Source organism: Patiria miniata, unplaced genomic scaffold (genome assembly GCF_015706575.1).
Source record: "Patiria miniata isolate m_02_andy unplaced genomic scaffold, ASM1570657v1 HiC_scaffold_29, whole genome shotgun sequence".
NCBI classification, from domain to species: Eukaryota; Metazoa; Echinodermata; class Asteroidea; order Valvatida; family Asterinidae; genus Patiria; species Patiria miniata.
Genome location: NW_024037068.1, coordinates 551,876 through 572,609, shown reverse-complemented (window position 1 = coordinate 572,609; position 20,734 = coordinate 551,876). Strand labels below are relative to the sequence as shown.

Here is a 20,734-nt window from a genome sequence, read left to right as displayed (position 1 = left end):
ACCCTTGTTTTCTCCTGAATAAATTAGTGGATGTAAGTTCTGTACGTCGTCTATTCAAAATCTGTTTCCATTCCCGCGACTGAGCTGCGGCTAGCTGCAAAGGACAATCAGTTAGTAACTTGTCTTAAAAAAGAAATGTTCCGACACCCCTATATGGGTTAGGGTTAGGAATAGGAATATGTGCAGTCGGAACATAGGGGTGTCGGAACATAGAGGTGTAACCCTCTAAACATACTGAATTACGTTCGACCGATGTTTTTTTCCCATAAGAAAATTTGACTTTTCCATGTCCAAATTAAATTTCCAAAGGCACAAAATAGGGCCAGAAGACCGTGGCCTGCAATACGTTCCGCAACCCGCATTGCTGCTAGAAATTTTAAGTCACGGTCCACCTTTCTTTGGGACGCCGGGTCTTTTGCTTGCAGAAAATTATTCGTTTAGTATTTTTAACAATGAATGTGGCGCGACTTTGAAAAAAAAAATGAACCTGAAATGTGGGAAAATCACGATTTTCAATTGTTCTCCAAAAAAACGTGGCTCTGCCCACACAGATTTTTAGTGGAAAATTATTTTCTTTGCTAATAAACACCTTTTGTGTCTCAGATTAATATGAATAGAGAGATGAGAAAAATAACTGTATGTCAACAGAGGGCGCTATAGTCCGTATAAGCAATGCGCCCTCTACGGTGGCATAGTTGTAGGCAGTGAAAATCTGCAAGTCGAACGCAGATTTCGGTGGAAAAACCTACTAAAATTCGTAGAAACGAAGCGGTTTTTACAATCTTTTTTAGTGCTTTTTAACTGGAAGCATTCATGGAGATCGTATAAACTGAACATTAGCGAAGGGTTTTCGACGAAACCGGTCTCAAGATGGTAGGTTTTGGCTACTTAGCAACAGACGCTGATGATTGCATGCAGAGCTAGAGCCGAGGATCTGGAGTGCATGCTGTGCATGCTGGCCGATCAGCTGTGCATGCTGGCCGATCAGCTGTGCATGCAGTACGGTCTCGGAATCCATGGGTCATGTGTTGATGTTTTTTACACCCATAGGCCTACTACTAGTTTTGCTCTGTGTGTTTCTGAATTAAACAGAGGGCATGACAGGTGTTTGTGGACTATTTGTGTTGAAAGAATTTCATTGAATTTTATTTTAATATGAAAGTTAAAAAATAATTAACGCAGTGGCTATTGTTACGGCAGCCGTAACGCATTTCCCATTTTCTATCGTTACGGTAGACTGCAACCTGGCAACTTTTATAAAAAAAACATGACAAGAAAATATAAAATTAGAAGGAAAAAAGTGTATTTGAACTTTATGAAATTCGGACTTTATTTCCCTTTTTAAAAAAATCCTCCAAAGCCTCAGGTTAGAAAAGGAAAAAAAATTCGAGTGCAAAACTGAGAATCGAACCCGCAACCTCGCGGTGCAAAATCCTACCCTCTATCGGCTGAGCTGGCGCACTGCTCGATAAAACGTGGGGAAACAAATAATCATATACCTGCGTGCGTATCAAAAAAAAATCGTAGAGGGCGCTAAACAACGAGTGCCGTAACGATAGCCACTTCGAATAATTAAACCCTGCCCTGCTCCACTTCATCATTGACATTCAATGTAACATCATTGTCAAACACAATGCCAATAGACCATTAACATGTTGGAGCCATCTTGGTTTTTTCACATTCAAATCAACGTAACCAAAGCGACGCTGGAAGGAAAAATAGTCTGGTTCCTTTTTTCACAAAAACATTATCATAATTTCAGTACTGTTATTGGATACAGGGAACATGACTGAAATGGTGGCAGCATGATAAAGGTCTATGCAATGGCTAGTATAAAACCAAACATGTAAAAAGAAGTTTACATCACGGATGCTTTTTGGGCATGTTTTTGAAACGGCTCAAGTTTTTCGAAATATTCTGTTTGGTGAAAGTCCCAAAATCATGTGGTTTTTTGGCCTAATTTAAGGTAATGCTGAAAAGTGGCATTAGGATACTACATTCTTCCTTCAAATGTTAAGAATAAATGTAAATTCATCTATTTCGTTGTCGATTGATATGATAGAGAGTGTGTTGGATTTGTAATTTTTCCAAACAGATGCTGTCAAGGCAAAAGCCGGCCACTGGGCCTGGCTCCTCGACTCCAGCCCAGGAGAGCAAGAAGAAGAAACAGCTTCCCAAGCTGGAAGAATACCTGGATTCCAGGGACTACACCGGCGCTTTTACATTACTGGAGGTAGGGACATGGGGCCCAGATACTTCAGTTACCTCTCTATAGACTCCGTGCTTGGACCGCAGATGGCAGCCCTTAATAGACCGGTTCATTAAAATCTTAACCCTCCAAAATCCTCTTTGCAAAATGGAGGATTTTGCAGGATTGAGGTTACATGGCAAAAGCGTTTTGCTGATTTCGGAGGATGCGCTGTGTCAAGGTCTTGGGCCAGACCTTGTGTTGTTTATGCTCAGCCATGCATAAATTTAGGCCTAGATTATACTTGAAGTCCTCTGCACTGCTCCAGGATGTCACTGGCTCTGCCTCAACATACTGACAGTGATTGCTGGAGGCTTTTGCAGGATTGAGGCAGTAGTCACCCCTCCAAGGACCACATTCAAGAAATAACGGAGGATTTTGCAGGATTGAGGCTATGTGCTATTTTTACATGGAGGCAGGTGGAGGATTTTGCAGAAATGGCTAGGGAGTTAGGGTTTAAAGGGTCCATGAAATGACTTTTTCTTAGGAACACATTTCGTGCAACTTTGTACTGAACAAAACTATTTGATTTCCTCTTTTTTTGAGTTACTTGTATTGAAAGGTGCACTTCTTTAAACATTTAAACATTATCCATGCCTTTTCGAACAACTGAGGGCACTGTTGCTGTGATGTCATTTTAGGAAGACACAATTCAGTTCAGGGGTTTTCTGTTTTCAACTTACGGACCCAAACATTGGTTTATTGAAAACCTTTTGAGAAAAAAATTTGCTCACTGGCTTACTGCCATGTCCTCCCAGTACATCGACACTCAGCTTAAGGGCCGAATGGGCTGGCGTGTCGTCCGGTAGCCGTTGGACGTGACAAAAGAAGGAATGACGCCTCCGTAAGATGGTAGCACAGATATCCTTGAGAATGCCCTTTATAGAATTTATAGAATGTCAAAATTGAACAAGATAACTTGTACAAGATTACTCGTTGACAGTGACATCACAAGTTAACCAGGATTCTTGATCAAGACATGAACGTACGTATCAATTTCCATTTCTGTCTCCCTCTGTTTCAGTTCACGAGAAACAGCGGCAAGGGTAGTGATGAGACGGACATGTGGCTTGCTTACTGCTATTTCCACCTGGGCGACTACAAGGCGGCCATGGAAGAGTACGAGAAGCTCAGCAAGAAAGAGGCTGTGAACCCCGACGTCTGGGTCAACTTGGGCTGCTGCTACTTCTTCCTCGGGATGTACCCAGAGGCAGAGACCGCGGCCAGGAAAGGTGAGCCAACATGTTTATTTTTAGGATCTCATAGAGAGCTTTGCACAGAGCGCAGTCACTGTGGACAGGTTTGCGTGCGAAGCAGTTTTTGTGTTTTTTTCGCTTCTGCCGTCTCGACGATTTTCCTCGTCGGCACCTTCCACTCTTCCTTTGCCAGAAGTCATAGCTGCTGCAAGTTGGCGGTGTTGCGTAGGCGCTTGCCTACCGTCTTCAGGTCATTGTTTGAGAATGCTTGGTACTGTGGTACAAGGGCGTCCTCGCCGACCTTCAATGCCTGCTTCTGTGCCGCAGTACTCCTCAATGAATTTCTGAGCGGGTGCATCTCTCGGTAGCCGCAGGACATGGCCGAAGAGTCGCCAGCGTGCTTCAAGGGTCCTGATGCTGAGTGGACCACACTTGCAAGGATGGTAGAGTGCCTTGTTGGAGATGCCATGTGGCCACCGCATGCCAATGATCTGTCGTAATTGGCTTCAATGGAATGAGTCCAGTTGATCGTTCTGTTTCTGAGAGAGGCCCCAGGTACCCATGTTGTAGAGAAGTACAGGGAGCATGAACGCGTTGTAGAGGCACAGACGGAGTTCCTTGCTCACGTGGTGATGCCGTACATTGGATAACTGCTTACGATGGGCGACTTTCTCATCTAACAGTAGGGCAAGCTTGTTTGTCACGCGCCATTCTACTCCTTCATGGTCTCCTTCGTGGTCTTTTTTTATTCATTTATTCAGCGACAATGAAAACCCAGAGTGTCTATTCTAGCGTATCATACTGGAACGCAGACCTGTCCACAGTAAGGGCGCTCTTTGCATGCTCTCTATTTTCCAATTCAATATCAAAGTCTAGTTTCCTGACTGTCTTAGTAGAAACATGTGATGCCCCATGGCGAATCAATGCTGTGTCAGAATCAGAAAACTGCATCATTCAACTGACTCAATTTTTTTTTAAAGAATCCTTGTACAGTGGAAATCAAGTTAAATGTTCAACATTTTCTCCCATATTAGTGCCGACTTTCATGAGTAGTCAGACCGAGTGATATGTCAAAACGAGGAGCTTAGTACACTCTTTCTAATACATAAAAAGCAATAAGTGATAAAAAATGTATAAGACTCACTTTTTGCTGGATCAGGTCACATTTTTTGTTTGTGTCAATTAATATTCGTTTTTATTCCCAACATCCCAGGCCTGGGCAAATCTAGTCACCAGGCTGTGAATGAGGACGGCAGTAAGTTTTGCTTCTGTTGTGACTTGAAATCTAGTGTTAGATCCTTCATCCAAAGTCCAAACATTTCTTTGGTTTTTATGAGTTTTTCTCCCTGTCTTCTTGTGATCTTTCTGGTGGATGCTGTACCTATACAAAGCTGTGTCTGTCCTCACATTGTCGGTCCGAATAAACGAACGAAAAAATGAATGTATTTCACCAACTTTTTAATTCTCGGCCTGATTTTGATGGGTAAGATTTAAACAGCACTGCAATTCATGAATCTGGAAAAAATAATCCCCCGAACAACATTTCTTGATTCTTGACTGAAAATCCACTGGACAAAACAAAATGAGCAAAAAATAATTAAAAAATCAATCTGAAAAGAAATTGAATTAAAAGCAGGCGATTATTTTAAGAAGTGCTGGCAATGTAATATTACAGGCTCGTGATTCTAACACATTATTAGAAACTGCAATAAAGATGAACATTAGTTCAAACATTAAAGATGCATACTCTGTGCTCTTAAAAACATTTTTTTTTTCAATTTGTATGTTTTTTTTAAAGAGAAAACACTACTTATTCCTATTTTGGAGAGAGCCGAAGTACTGTCCGACAGCCAGTAATTTAAATTTTTGTGATGAATAAGATCAGTAACTAAGCGTCGGTGAATTATTTCGTTAGGTGTCTTATTCAAAAGTGAATAACTTTTATATTGCTAGGTAAATACCATAAAATAGCAATTCATAAAAAATAAAAAATTCAATGTATTTTTTGAGGTAAAACTAAAAAATAGCCTTGGGAACGCATCTTTTACAGAGATTGTAGAAATGTATATTTAATTCTTTCTTGTGTGCACTGACTGGGTATTTGTCCTTACCTGTGTTTTTTTGTCATGGTCTTTCCTACTAATCCATTCAAAATCTATTCCAACCCACCACCTGTGCTTGATTTTGATACTGTATCGTGTATATGGGACTGCATCTCATTACAAAGGACTCTATAATATTTGGTTAAAAATGTTAGCATGGACCAATACATTTTTTGTTGGTTTCATTTATGGTAACATTAGATTTCTGGCCTTATTGAACTTCCTTTACAGTCATTGCTCATCGCACCCCTCACCTCCTCTCCCCCTCTCCCCCTCTCCCCCCCTCTCCCCCTCCCCCCTTCCCCCTCCCCATCAAAAGTTGCCAGGAATTACGTTTTGGGATTTAAAGTACCACTGTAGGACAAAGTTATTTGCTTTTTGCAAGTAATGGATTCCTGATCAGAAATTTAACATGCACTTTGGAGCTTGCTTTAAATCAATCACTATCCATTTTCAAATCTTGGTGTTTTTTTTCCCGAAAACTTTTTGAAGGATTGTCCTATTATGATATTTTTACAATATTTGTTAGGTCTTATGTCATCTGTACAAAATAAATTGGATGTGAATCTGGATACAAAAGTTTTATGTTATGCAGATTAAGTGGCACACTCATAATTTGAATTTAGCACATAATTTCCTTCATTAACAAAGGTGCAGTCAGTTTGTTCAAATTTTAGCCGTTTCAGTCTGTTCGTCGGCGCAGTAAATTGGTCTGTCAGATGGTTATTTGATTTGCCTGTCTGTCGCAAAATTTCACAGCGAATCATTCACCCGTTTGGTTGTTGTTTTTATATTTTCTGGCTATTTGCATCATATAGGCCAAACCAAGTCAAATTGCTGTCAAAATTCTCTGCTTTCACCTGTAAATATAAAGCCAATCTGCTATTTATAATTCAGACTACTTTAAGAGTGCACAAAATTTGATGGAGCATATCCATGTTGTTCAGCGGAAAATATAGGAAATATAAGTTCACCCTCTTTTGTTTGAACTTGGAGATAAAAATGGAATGAGGAGTTGCTCGGAGTATCCTAGAAAAATAACGAAATACCCACTTTCACCATGCAAAGCTTCAGTTTTCTTTTCCAACTTGTTGGCATCTCATGTTTTCAGGGTGGTGTGTCTAGCAAAAGCTCAATCAAGTCAGTCAATTATTCACAATCAATAAGCACTTTTAACGATAAAATGCGCCACCTTGTTCACGGGGCAAAAAGAACACGTGTTGCCAGACAAGTCGCGAGCGCATTTTGGAATAATGGCATGATGACTTGAAAGCGCAAAAGTTTTTGATTGACGTGCGCGCTCAACAACGCATGTTTTTTGTTGCCTCTTGAACAAGATGGCGCATATTACCGTAAAAGTGTTTACTACAGTCGCCTCGCATTGATACAAACTCAGCCGGGCTTAGCCATAATCTTTGTTGTAACAGATTTGTAAGAACAGGAAAATGCACAGATCGGGACCGAGGCTTAATGTTCATTCTAACCAGAACATATGTATTAACCGAGTTCGGATTAACGAGAGTCGACTAGAACTCAATTTGTCTTTTCAGCCTCGTCTTGTCACCCAATCAATTGGTTTTCTTCTTTTTCTAGTGCCCAAAAGCAGTCTGCAAAACAGGTTGCTGTTCCACCTGTCACAGAAGGTGAGTGCGACATAAATTAATGCATCAGATTTGTCCCACGATTGCATCATATTGGGTGCTACAAGGCAAAAAGAAGTATGATTGTGAAATTTTTTTAAAATAACTATTTCCATCTCATCAGAATCTTTTATGGAGGCAAATCGTCGTAGTTTGATTATTTTTGTAAATTTAATTTTACTTAACCAAAAAGGAGTCTATTGTTTAAACTAATTAGCTTTTCCCATGTTTTTTATTTACCATTTTTCTTGATTACATGATGAAAGTTGTTAGTTTTCATTGTAATTGACCTATCGCCGTTTGCAACTAAGCAACGCCTCTTAGACAACCCTATGTAATTTTTTTTTACGCTAAGTTTTGTTTGTCTCAGATGTTGCGCGTTTCGCGTCCATTTGTAAATCGTGTAATAAAACAATATTTCACAAGCTGTGTTGATGCGATTCTAACGCAATTCTACCGCCTTAGGTCAATCATAAAATTTCTAAGCTTTCAAACGTGTCTTTACATTTTCATTAAAAATATTTAAAAAAACACACAAAAACAAAACAGAAGTCCGACTAGCGCACTTAAATAAAGACATTGACAAATTGGCAAACCACCAACATAGGGCTGGATAGCTCAGTTGGTAGAGCACCGGAACGGCAATCTGGAGGTCGCAGGTTCAAACCCGACTCCAGTAAATTTTGTTATTCAACTTCGAAAAATCTGTAGTAAATGTATAGGAGAATTTTGGGATCCTGGAAATTCAGATTTGGTTTGTGTGTTTTCTTATTTCAGTTTAACGATGAGAAGAAGCTGATGTCCCATCATCAGAATCTGCAGGATATCATCCAGGACCAGCTTAGCCTGGCCTCCATACACTACCTGCGCAGCCACTACCAAGAGGCCATAGACATCTACAAGAGGATCCTGCTGGATAACAGGTAGCCAGGCTAGAAATGTTTGAAAGTACAGTTACACACGTACATAGCATTCCGATGCAGAAACTGTCTACCTTGCAGTTGAGGTTTATTGCCCTGCAAGGACAGTGTTTCAGCCATGTTTATTTTTGTGTGCAGCATATTCCCTTGGACTGCATGTCAGCCGGGCCTTGGCCAGCGATGACACGACTTGGTATACCTCGAATTTCAGGCCATTTATCATGGGAAATTCCCCTGTATTTGTGCATAGATAGAAAGCTGGATAGTGTGGGTACATGCTACAACATGTTTGAAGTCCGCATGAATCACAAGCCATCACAAATCCATCACAAGTCCTCCAGTCCCAATTCAATTCACAAACCATTCAAATGGAGTGTGACAAAGGCATTCCTTTGTTATGGGGTGCATGCATAAGTACCCCATCAACGGCCAGAAAAGGAGAGTTAGGGGTGACCGAGACTGGTTCCCGATCCATACACTGCGTATTTCGACTGATCCAAAGTTATTGGGGTTGGGGATGAGTCTGGGAGACCATCGCAAGTTTAATTCGAGCATATTTGAAACGCGTGAAGACGCTGTGGCTTGGCTTTGTGCACATTCAGGATAAAAAAAAGTTGTGCCTACTTCGCGCGCAAATTACAGTGCGCACACGCGGTGTCCCGTCCAAGGGGCTCTCAGAAGTGTTAAAAGTGCGCCCTCTTTTGTTGGCGCACGGAGCCTATATTGTTCATCCACTGTTACTTGTGACTGCACTTATGATGGAATTGTGATCTATCGCAAGCTTGTGTAGTTTTGTGTACAATGTACATTGATGTTCAGTTCAGTAAGGGAGGCCTGGTGATTTTTTTTTTCTTATGAAGTCACCTATCACACAACAAGGGGACAGAAAAAAAGCGAGCTCAGATCAAAATGAGAAAGATAGCTATGTATTTGATTTGTCGTTTTGTAGAGACTACCTAGCCCTGAATGTGTATGTAGCCCTGTGCTACTACAAGTTGGACTACTACGATGTATCGCAGGAGGTCCTGGCAGTATATCTGCAGCACTTCAACGACAGCGCCATCGCCCTGAACCTCAAGGCTTGTAATCACTTCAGGCTGTACAACGGAAAGGCCGCCGAGGTAAGGGGTCATCCATAATCGACAACATTTCCTAAAGTGTACAGAGAGCACAGAGCCCAACACATATTTTAACCCTAACGTACCAGAATCCATCAAAATCAACACCCCTGTTTCGGGGGATTTCGGCGGATTCAGGATACCTCCATATTGCACAAACCGGGGGATTTTGATGGATTCAGGATTGTAAGCCTAGTGGAACTGCAGGATTTTGATGGATTCAGGATACCTCTACACTGAGCTGTTGGGGGACTTTGGCGGATTCAGGATCTCAACAGATTTACTCCCGCCTAACTGGTGGATTCTGATGGACTCACTGGCCACCAAAATTGTTTTGCATGGCAAAATTGATGGATTTTGGCAGATTCAGGTTACTTTCTAGTAAAAGAGCCCAAGGGGTTAGGGTTATAGAAATAATAGAAAATCCTGAAATTATTTTTTTTAAGGAATAACGATTGGCATCTTTCATTTTCAAGACTACAAAACTCGAAACATTTTTGACGTGGTCGATAAATGAAAACGTGAAACAACCATAACTTGTCAATGGAATGTCCTATTGAAGTGCAACAAACAGTATTGTAAGGAGAATTTAATTTTAGTTCCAACTACCCGCAAACCCTCATTTTGACCGCTACCCTGTTCTGTCTCAATTTTGCAAGTACGCCTCACGTTTATCGTCAAATTGGTCAGCTGAAGCTATCAACCAAGTAGTTTTTTTGTATGCACAGCTAAGTTTTCTTGGCATGGAATTAACTTTTTGGAGGGCTCTTCACAAGTCAATTTCCCGATCAAACTTTTGGTTATATATCAGATCTAATACGTGAGTTGGATTTTTTTTTTCCTCGCAGGCGGAGCTCAAGAATCTCCAGGACCTTGCATCCCCATCTTTCACATTTGCTCAAGACCTCATCAAGCACAATCTGGTAAGTAGTTTTCCTCTTCTTTTTTTAATTTGCTCTGTCCTTTCAGACTAGAACTGTTGCTCTTGATCAATCTTAATGTATTTAGGGGAAAAAAAACCTGAGATTCTGAGAAATTGCCTTGACATCTCTTATTACAGCACCTTAGTAGAAAGATCACAAGAAATCGACATAATCAGTGCTACGCTTCCTTGCAATACCGCACGCAAGCGTACCACAAAAATTCCTTTCCAAAGAAGATTGTAGACTGGAACGAGCTCCCTGATGAACTTATCCATCAAACATCATCCCAGTTTAAGACAGCCCTAGAAAAACATCTTGCATCACAACCTTAATTTCACGCTTGCACGGCACCGGCGTGAAGTCAAAGAGGATGATGAGGCCTAGCGGCGATATCCAGTCAACTTTTTGAGATTCTGAGATTCTTAGACTTCTGCTTCCGATTACATGCCTTTCAAAATGGGGTCGGTGGGTTGAAAAAAATGGTTTATTTTGCAAAATATGTGCGGTGATTCTCAGATTGGTCTGTTGTCACAGGATTTTGTACTTGGAAAACAATGTTTTGTGTATCTTCTTGATGAACAGGTTGTGTTTAGAGGAGGTGAGGGCGCCCTACAAGTTTTGCCTCCGTTAATCGACGTCATCCCAGAAGCGAGACTCAATCTTGTTATCTACTATCTCAAGCAAGGTCAGAATAAGTTGCTAAAGCATTTACCACTGTAAATTTAAAATACGTTAGCAATTTTAAACTTCGTAACATTTAAAGGCATATCGGATCACTTGCTTTTAATGCATTTTGTTTGTTTCCAATAGTAAAAACGCTAAAAATCCAAAGAAATATTTTCAAAACTTAACCTGTTGAAGTTTCAGCTCAGTGGATATTTCTGTGAAAACATTGAAAAAACATTCACAACCTTTTGATCATGAAACACGATTTCATCAACAGAATTCATTATTTCCAAAAATCAGTCAATTGACTGATCGTTGTAATTCACCTACATTTCTTGATTTCTTCTAAATGACAGCAAGCAAGATGGAATAATTTCATGGGGTGTTTAGTACCAGTACAATCTTTAATCCAAGTCAGCTTTTTGATTGTAATTCAGTAGGTTACTTTTGGGATAAATGCAAATGATCCTATATGCCTTTTATGGATCTGTCTGTTGAAAAGGAAGAACAATGTAAAGTATAAAACGATGAATAAGGGTCATATATTTTTTATCTAAAATATTTGTAGATGACGTTAACGAGGCATACAACCTGCTCAAGGACATTGAACCCACCACGCCCCAGGAGTACATACTGAAGGGCGTGGTCAATGCGGCACTAGGCCAGGAACAGGGTTCGGTAAGAGTTAAAAAAATAATCGCTCTTCAAATATTGGTTACCACCAAAAAATGTCATGTGATGCACATCGCTGATTGTCGCTAAGCAAATGAATTTGATAAAAAAAAAATAATTTTCTGAAATTGGACAGTTGGTATTAAATTTTCGCAGCTAAATAAATTAATGTTACTCGTGGATAAAAGTGGACAGTGGTCCAGAGAAGATGCGTTCTGGCAAAATGAGACGGAACTGGGCACAGGCCGTATTGGAGAAATTTTGCAAAAACTGAATGGGGGTGATTTTTTTTTTAATTTTCAGATCTATTGATATTTATAACCTTTGATATGTCTACCACGAATATTTAAAAGAAATAGTCTAAAAATTGTGGAGTAAACGTGTTTTTAAGGAAAACCAATCAGCATCTTTCATTTGCACGGCTACAAACCTCGAAACTTGAAAGGCCTTTTTCTCGGTATTTTACTTTTTGACATGTCGATAAATGTAAACTTTAAACAGCCATAACTTGCCAACGGAGTGTCCGATTGAAGTGCAACAAACAGTATTGTAAGGACAATTGTATTCTCTTCCCTAATACCTGCAAACCCTCATTTAGACCTCAGCTGTGTCTCATTTTGCCAGAACGCCTCACATATATTCATAAGGGTGAGAAGTGTTTAGGGGAGTATAATTTAAAAAACTTAATTGCGTTGAATTATTTTCTTTTCAGAGAGAACATCTGAAAATTGCTCAGCAGTATTTCCAGTTGGTTGGCGGCTCAGCGAGCGAATGTGGTAAGTTCACCCTCAAAAAGTTTGTAGAAAAAATGACATCTGACACTTTTACTGAACTTTACTTCTGATTGATTGACTGATATCCTTCTTGGATCCATATCGACTTCTGTGGGAACAAACTAGACGGCCGCCACTTTGGATTGTAACAAATTCATACAGTAACTGAACACTGCTAGGGAAAGGAAAACCGCTAAGAGTAAAGAGCACTGCCTAAGGACACAAATACAGAGTCTTGTAATTGGATTCTAATCCATATTCATAAATACCTGAGACAGTTGACCCATTCCTACTGGTCGAGAGCCCGCCACATGGGTGATTTAAAAAGTTGATGAAATTTGGACTCCTATGAAATATGGTACCTTTTACCCTTTTATTGGTTGAACATTCACAGTCTTGACTTTGGCATGCGCAATACTACCAATGAGTCCGCATTTCATAGAGTCTTAATTCACACTTCACCGGCACCGCTGCATTCTGCGCCACATTGCCATGCGCGTGCCAATCTCCATATAAGAAGAACTTTAGTACTACTCGCGAGAGGCACTTACCATAAACGTAGCTAAAACGTGAAGTAATTTATAATTTTTAACTTTTGAATTTTTGAACAAAAGGTATATATGAGAATAAATATGTACTTGGCTGGTATTAAACAAGTACGTTTAAAACCAGCTTGGGGCCTGGTCGCCGATAATGTACCTCGCCTTCGGCTGGGGCCATTATCAGTGTCCCAACATCATGATACCATAAATTCACAACCTGTTTTCTTCCAAAACATGTTGTTTATTCTCCGAGAGTCTTCCCACAAAGTATTGGTGAGGTTTGTTTGTTTCGTTTTTTGATAATTTCATAATTTCGATCTGCTTGATACCAGACACGATACCGGGACGGCAGTGCATGGCAGCGTGCTTCTTCCTTCTCAAGCAGTTTGAGGATGTGCTGATATATCTCAACTCGGTCAAGGTGAGTGCGTAAGGGCAATGGTCCTGCTCAGACTGTAGAGGGCGCTCTGCGACATTTACTGTTGGACATGAACGAGGGGCGCTCATTTCACCAATGGGTAGTTCTGAACCTGGTCCAAAAGATGAGCACTGTGTGTTTGATTGATAAAAGTGTTTGCAACAAATTGAAAACCAAAATACCTACAAAAGTGTTGCAAATGTGTGTTGCCATTTTCCCATGTGCTGTACTAGGTGAGCACACCATAGAGCAAGTTATAGTAAACCATATTTCGACTATTAAACTACTTTGAACGAAGGATGGTTGGACCAGATAATTTGGAACCAGACGTGGGGCACAGTTTCATCGCTGGTTACCGATAACTGTAGGCATCATGGTGCATATTATTTTGACTGGTCATCGTCTGACTAGAGGCAGTTGCATGTTGCTATTAGAGCTCAGGTATCAAGTTACATTACGAATCAACCACTAGTCTCGCCCCAACTTGCTCAAGTTGTTTCTGTGGCATGGTTTAGCTGTATTGGCCTTTTTTCTTTTTTTTTGGAAAAAAAAAGTAGTGCATGTGGGAAAATTATCAGAAAAACTAAGATGACTTTTTGTATGTTTACGTTTCTAGAGTTACTTCTACAACGACGATAGATTCAACTACAACTATGCCCAGGCCAAAGCCACGGCAGGCAACTTCAAGGAAGCAGAGGAGGTAGGTTGAACTCTCTGACCAAATTTTCATTGTTGCTACACGACTAAAACCCGGTTGATGATCTTTCTGTGCCACCTCCCGTGCCTAATAGACCACTGTTTTGGTGAGGAACACTTGGTTTTCCATTATTTAATAGGAGTGACTTTCTTTTTTCTTGTTTTCCAGATTTTTATGCTCATCCAAAGTGAGAAGATCAAGAACGACTACACGTATCTCAGCTGGTTGGCAAGATGCTGTGAGTATTACCATCAATTGTGAACGACGTTTCCTCTTCCAACTTCAAAGTTGCTAATTATGAGAATGAATCTATCCGTTAAGCTTCAACTCATAATGTTTTGACCAATCACAACCGCAACTGTTCAACTAGAGTCACGACACGCCACATGCGCACTTTTCATGTACTGTTGAAAAATGCAGCGCGGCATGTAACAGGCATGCAACATTTCTTCTGATCCGCTGATTTTTTCGTTATCTACTTCTCATGAATGCCATTACAAATTGAATAATACTGAACAAGTCTTGTTTGGTTTGGAGTTTCCTCTTTTTTTTCTTCTAAATTCCCAGTTACATGCCTGAGATAAGGGAGATGCACATGTGTGCCCATGTGTGAAGTAGAATGGAAGGGTCCCTATCATCGCCCTGTTCGTACATTAAGGATGTGACTTTGCGTTTAATTTTGTAAATGTTAAGCAAATATTTGAAGAACCGTTTAAACATTTAGCCATTCACGATGGCTTTTGCCTACCCATTATGTCTGATCTGCAGACCGGCGTGATTGACATGATAAAATCAACAGTGATTGACTTAGTAAATACCAGGCAGTCATTGATACAGTAAAAACGTAACTAAATGTACCCCGAATGTATTCAACCACTGTGGTGCTTCTAAGGTTTTGTAAATTAAATAGGTTTGGAGGATCGTTAATTATTTGTGCTATGTTTGTTTATCTCAAAGGCAGATTGCATGAACTGAGGTCCCTTTTTTATAACTTGGGTTTCGTTTACATGTTTTGGAAAATTTTGAAAAACGGATTTAGAATTTGTTTTTCGTTTGAACGTGTTAACGTCACATCCTAATTGTATTTTTGCCATTTGAGACTGTTTTATCACATTTTAAGCAGATTGTACGACAGATATTTGCTATGATGAACATTCCCGTGACACCCAAATGTTTAAGAGAGAGTTACACTGAACATTGCTGGCCGAAAATTGCTGAAACGAGCATCCATGCAACCGAGCCATCTTTTGTTGGCCCCATTGCATTTTGTTATAGTGGTCTCCTACTGTATTTATAACCATTCTGTCTGTATTTTTCGTTGTTCAGACATCATGAATCGTAAGGCCAGACTAGCCTGGGAGTTGTACCTTAAGATGGAGACGTCTGGCGAATCGTTCAGCCTGCTGCAGCTCATTGCCAACGATTGTTACAAGGTAAAACATCATCCCCTATATTTGTCCGTTGTATGGTTGGTAAATATTTTGGCTTAAGCCCCAAATTGGTATCCAGTCACTCAATCTAGACCTACAGCCGATTTCACGAAACAGATTTGTCACTTTGTCAAAACACAAATCGTAGAGGAGACATCAATCTAAATAAAGCACATGTGTAGGAAAGAATGCAGTATCCAGACGCCACTTCAGTGGTTGTGTACAAAGTCTATGGAGAGTCAAGAAAATCTGTGAACCATTTCCTAACAAAATGGGAAATGTTTTTCAGTCCCAGGTTCATGTTTTTTTTAAACGTTTTTGCAATTACTGAGCTTTATTGAGAAGATATATGAAGAAAAAAGTGGCGGCAGGTTGCAACATTCTTTCTCACGTGTAAAATAAGTGATGAATCCCTGTCAAAATGAAAAAAAAGACCCTGATTCGTTGCACATTTACCACTTTGTGTAATGAGCTTGAATTACGAAGGATGCACTTTTGTGTCTCGAACTTTGGTAAGCATGTAGAGAACATCATAAAAGATTAGAATAGCCAAAAACCCCAAATTGCTTAAAATATTGATTTTGAACAAATTCATCGTTTTGTGAAAATGATGGCGAAATGATTGAAAAATTCAGGCTTTTCACTTAAACTTCTGATTGTTTTTGCTCGACCTCAAATTGTAGCTTGTCACAGTCTCTTCTGAATTTTTATTTTCCAACTTCTCCGTCGGTAGATGGGCCAGTTCTACTATGCGGCAAAGGCTTTCGATGTCCTGGAAAGATTGGACCCCAATCCTGAATACTGGGAGGGCAAGCGAGGGGCGTGCGTGGGCGTATTCCAGCAGATCATTGCTGGTCATGAACCAAGGTGGGTGTCATGTCTGTCAATCAAACAGTGCACGCTGACCAATTAGATCTCAACGTTTTTGTCAGGTGACCACAGTAGATCAGTCAAACAGTGCACACTGACCAATTAGATCTCAACGTTTTTGTCAGGTGACCACAGTAGATCAGTCAAACAGTGCACACTGACCAATTAGATCTCAACCTTTGTTCAGGTGACCACAGTACATCAATCAAACAGTGCACACTGACCAATTAAATCTCAACCTTTGGTCAGGTGACCACAGTAGATCAATCAAACAGTGCACACTGACCAATTAGATCTCAACCTTTGGTCAGGTGACCACAGTAGATCAATCAAACAGTGCACTCTGACCAATTAGATCTCAACCTTTGGTCAGGTGACCACAGTAGATCAATCAAACAGTGCACTCTGACCAATTAGATCTCAACCTTTGGTCAGGTGACCACAGTAAATCAGTCAAACAGTGCACTCTGACCAATTAGATCTCAACCTTTGGTCAGGTGACCACAGTACATCAATCAAACAGTGCACACTGACCAATTAAATCTCAACCTTTGGTCAGGTGACCACAGTAGATCAATCAAACAGTGCACACTGTCCAATTAGATCTCAACCTTTGGTCAGGTGACCACAGTAGATCAATCAAACAGTGCACACTGTCCAATTAGATCTCAACCTTTGGTCAGGTGACCACAGTAGATCAATCAAACAGTGCACACTGTCCAATTAGATCTCAACCTTTGGTCAGGTGACCACAGTAGATCAATCAAACAGTGCACACTGTCCAATTAGATCTCAACCTTTGGTCAGGTAACCACAGAACATCAATCGAACAGTGCACACTGACCAATCAGATCTCAAGTTTTGGTCAGGTGATGGTCAGGTGACAACAGTACATCAATCAAACAGTGCGCACTGACCAATTACATCTCAATAAGTATCACTCTGGTGCTCTACCAACTGAGCTATCCAGCCCAATGTTGGTGGTTCCCCAGTTCATCAATCATCTCTGTTCAAGGGGCACGAGTTAGAAGCCATAAACTTGTATGTGCAGCCATGGACCACAGGCAGTCATGATGCAGACCTGGGAAATAGCAAACGGGCAACACTCAAAGAAGATGCGGCTTTTTGTTTCGAGTACTTTTCACCTTCTTAGCCCTCTAGTTCAAATTCATTGATCTTTACAGATTTTTCCTACTTTTTTTTCTTCTTTTGTACAGCTTTCATGTTTATATGTACAAAACCCAGTGAAGTTAACGACACTAAATATTTGTCATTTTTTCCTCTACAGGGAAACACTGCGAGACATCCTTCAAATCTTGCGCAACACCGGTAACCCGCAGGTGGAATACATCATCCGTGTCATGAAGAAGTGGGCCAAGGACAACAGGGTACCAGTTTCCTGAGCTGAGGAGGTCCCTCTCCTAGTCTTGACTAGATTGTTTAAATTTGTACATTCCAAAAACCCCTGCTTCACAAAGGGATTTTTCCAAAAATAAAACAAAAGAACAATACTGTTGTATCAAAGTGATTTGATCTTCACATAGGAATGTTGCCTTGAAATATGTATATTTCTTTTATATTAGCACTATTTCAAACAGTCTGATCTTTAACTAAAAATACTAAGCATGGAAATTTTCATTATAATTATGAAGGTTAAAGGCATATAGGGTCATTTGCATTCATCCCAAAAGTAGCCAACCAAATTATTTTCAAAAAGCTTACTTGGATTAAAGATCATACTGGTACTAAACACCCACTAAAATCATATCGTCTGTCACTAAGAAGAAATCGAGAAATGTGTAATGTCCACAGATGAGTTGAAACTTCGACAGTCTAGTTTTTGAAAATTCATCTTTGGGTTTTGAGTAGTGTTATTATTGTAAACGAACAAAATGCATGAAAAGCAAATGATCTTACCGTGAAATCTCGATAACTCAAACTCTAACAACTCAAAACAACTGTTAAGTCAAACAAAGAATCCATTGCCTTCAGTAGTATAACAATGATATACAACCCTGCTTATCTCAAAATTCTGCTTAAGTCACATTTCGAAACTGTTCCCTTGAAGTTTGAATTATCGAGATTTCACTGTATATGCCTTTGAGACAATCGGAATTTTGTTTTCTTGGAGTTTGTGGGGCTTGTTTAATTACACCCCAAGGGCATGAAAATGCGGGGCCAGGAATGATTATGCCAGGAGGGGGTAGTCATCGTGGATGTTAGGTAATGCACCTGTCATTTTGCTAATTAATGCTTCATATGTGAATATAAAATCACAAGTTTTCAGGATACGTTTGTGAAGTCATTTCAGGTCCAGAAGGCCATGAAACAAATTGGAAATAAGTGAAAGGAACAGGTTTTAGTCACGTCCATCGCAAGTCTGCACAAATCCTTAAAAACATCACAATTAAGTCATCCAGTTCCAAGTTGGTTCAGATGCTTCTCGAGTGTCAATTCAATGTTGGGTTTTGCCCTTCACCGACATAATTATTTTATAAACACTCTAAACTCGGTGTTGCCCCCCAGTGATTGTGAGAAAAATACGTTAATGAAGGGCAAAACCTAAAATTGAAATTACATCACCCCGATGCTATTTCCATTTTATGAATAATTACTCAACTGTACTTGTGACAAAGACATTATACTTAATATGTTCTTGTTCATTCCCTCAAACTTGTAACCGACATTGCGATTTTCTTGTCACTACATCCAACTTCAAAGTCAGAAATTTCAATCCAGCAGAATCTTTCTCATAATCTGTCACATTGTCAATAATATTTGTTTAATGTACAATATTGTGTGATATTCTATACATATTCCGACTTCATTTCTTTACTTCATTTGTCAAAACGTTAAATGTTTATATTTACTGCCTTTCTTTTAGTCCGATAAATCCTATCTTACAGTGCGTGTAAATATTGTGTAGGTGTATTGTAAATGTAAACATGTACTTAAAAGATTGTTGGAATGCTGTGCATAGTTCTTTGATTGAAAGAATATTAAATCATAAATAGAAAAATACTGTTGTTTGTTATTGTTTGTTTTCTTGGTTGAGTTTGCTTGGGTTTCTTTTGGGGGAGGGGTTTGTAGTTTTTATTTGGGCGGAGGGGGTTAGTATAGGTTCTATCTATAATAGAGATTTATTCGAAAGAGAGACCAAGAGTCAGGATAACTCCACTGCCGTGGGAGAATTTATATGATTTAATTTTTCCACAAGCAAAACGATTACCCTATATCTAGCCAGAATTTACTATCAATGGGCCTCAGCTGGTAACGATGCCGATATTTGAAAAACACCCCATGGCATCGGCACGCCGTTCAATAGATAAGGGGCTAGCCTTGTCTACAGGCGGCTAGATTGTGGTACTTCTGTGGTGCACGATGTGTACCATGGCAGCTGTCAACGAACAGATGTTGAACGGATGCAAGGGAGTCTATTTTCTTTGTCAATTTCCTTTGTTGAATCTTGCGTTAACAATAAAATGTTTCCATTGAGGCGAAAGGATTAAACGCCGCGATCTTTTTTCACGCTTGAGTGCCTCTGAATGGGGAATATTGAAGCGGAAAATCACGGAATACAGCACTTAGGCAGCGTTTTATCCCACATAATGATACTTTTTGCAGAGGAAATTGAACACTGAATACAACTATAGTTTCAAAATGCAAAAATTCGCCGTATTTAAAAAGTAGAGGTAAAATTTTGGGGGAAATTTTGCCAAAACTTTCCTCTTTCCAACGTAGGTGGCGCTATATATATTTCATTCTCGCATGTGCTGCTTTCTCTGCAGTGCGCGCGCTAGCCGCCCGATCTTACATCCGAGCATCACATTAGTTTAAAAAGAAATCTTAAGAATAAGTTGGATCGGTCAACAACTAAAACAATAGAGTGAGGTCAGCGAGAAAATTCAATCCGAATAAAAGGCAACTTTAAACGGAACAAAACAGGCGTGTATATAACGCCAAGGGCCTATCGCATGAAGCAAGAGGCAGGGGGAGGCGGGGATTTTTTTTCGCCGCGTGGGAACGGGGTTGGAAAGCAGTCTAGCCCTAGAAAAAAAATCATCACATTATTGTTATAAAATATATTTATTTAAAAGTCGTTAGTGGAGGAATAGTTTTTAAAAAGGTTTATAAATCGTATATGTATACCAAAAATCAAGCCAGCCCCACGCATCCCCTTTTAATAAGCCATACACACACGCTATGCGCTAGCCAACTGCGCGCTAAATTTATGCGGTACAAGCGTTATACCGCTAGGGGCGACAATAGTGGTCGCCCCCAGCGGTACGCGCGCGTTAATATATACCGCTAGGGGCGACAAAAAAGGTCGCCCCTAGCGGAAGTTCCTCTGGGGGCGATCAATATCGGTCGCCCCCAGCGGTATACTGCTAGGGGCGACAATAATGGTCGCCCCCAGCGGTACGCGCGTTAATATATACCGCTAGAGGCGACAAAGGGCGCCCCCAGCGGTACAAGCGTTATACCGCTAGGGGCGACAATAGTGGTCGCCCCCAGCGGT

General features: G+C 40.2%; 1 protein-coding gene across 2 annotated transcripts; it reads left to right on the top strand.

Annotated features, from left to right (window-relative positions):
• The first annotated feature begins 674 nt into the window (after positions 1–674).
• LOC119735729 (intraflagellar transport protein 56-like) lies at positions 675–19,228 on the top strand. 2 transcript variants are annotated; one of them, XM_038209628.1, is made up of 17 exons: positions 675–873; positions 2,096–2,233; positions 3,273–3,480; positions 4,658–4,699; positions 7,140–7,189; positions 7,964–8,109; positions 9,056–9,227; positions 10,073–10,147; positions 10,730–10,832; positions 11,382–11,491; positions 12,198–12,261; positions 13,133–13,221; positions 13,835–13,918; positions 14,084–14,153; positions 15,242–15,348; positions 16,079–16,212; positions 17,504–19,228. In XM_038209628.1, exons 1-17 carry the CDS (start codon positions 871–873, stop codon positions 17,616–17,618), a joined length of 1,710 nt encoding a protein of 569 aa, XP_038065556.1. In that variant the 5' UTR covers positions 675–870; the 3' UTR covers positions 17,619–19,228. The 2 variants fall into 2 exon arrangements, with proteins under 2 accessions (XP_038065556.1, XP_038065557.1); XM_038209629.1 differs by lacking the exon at positions 4,658–4,699.
• Positions 19,229–20,734: the final 1,506 nt, after the last annotated feature.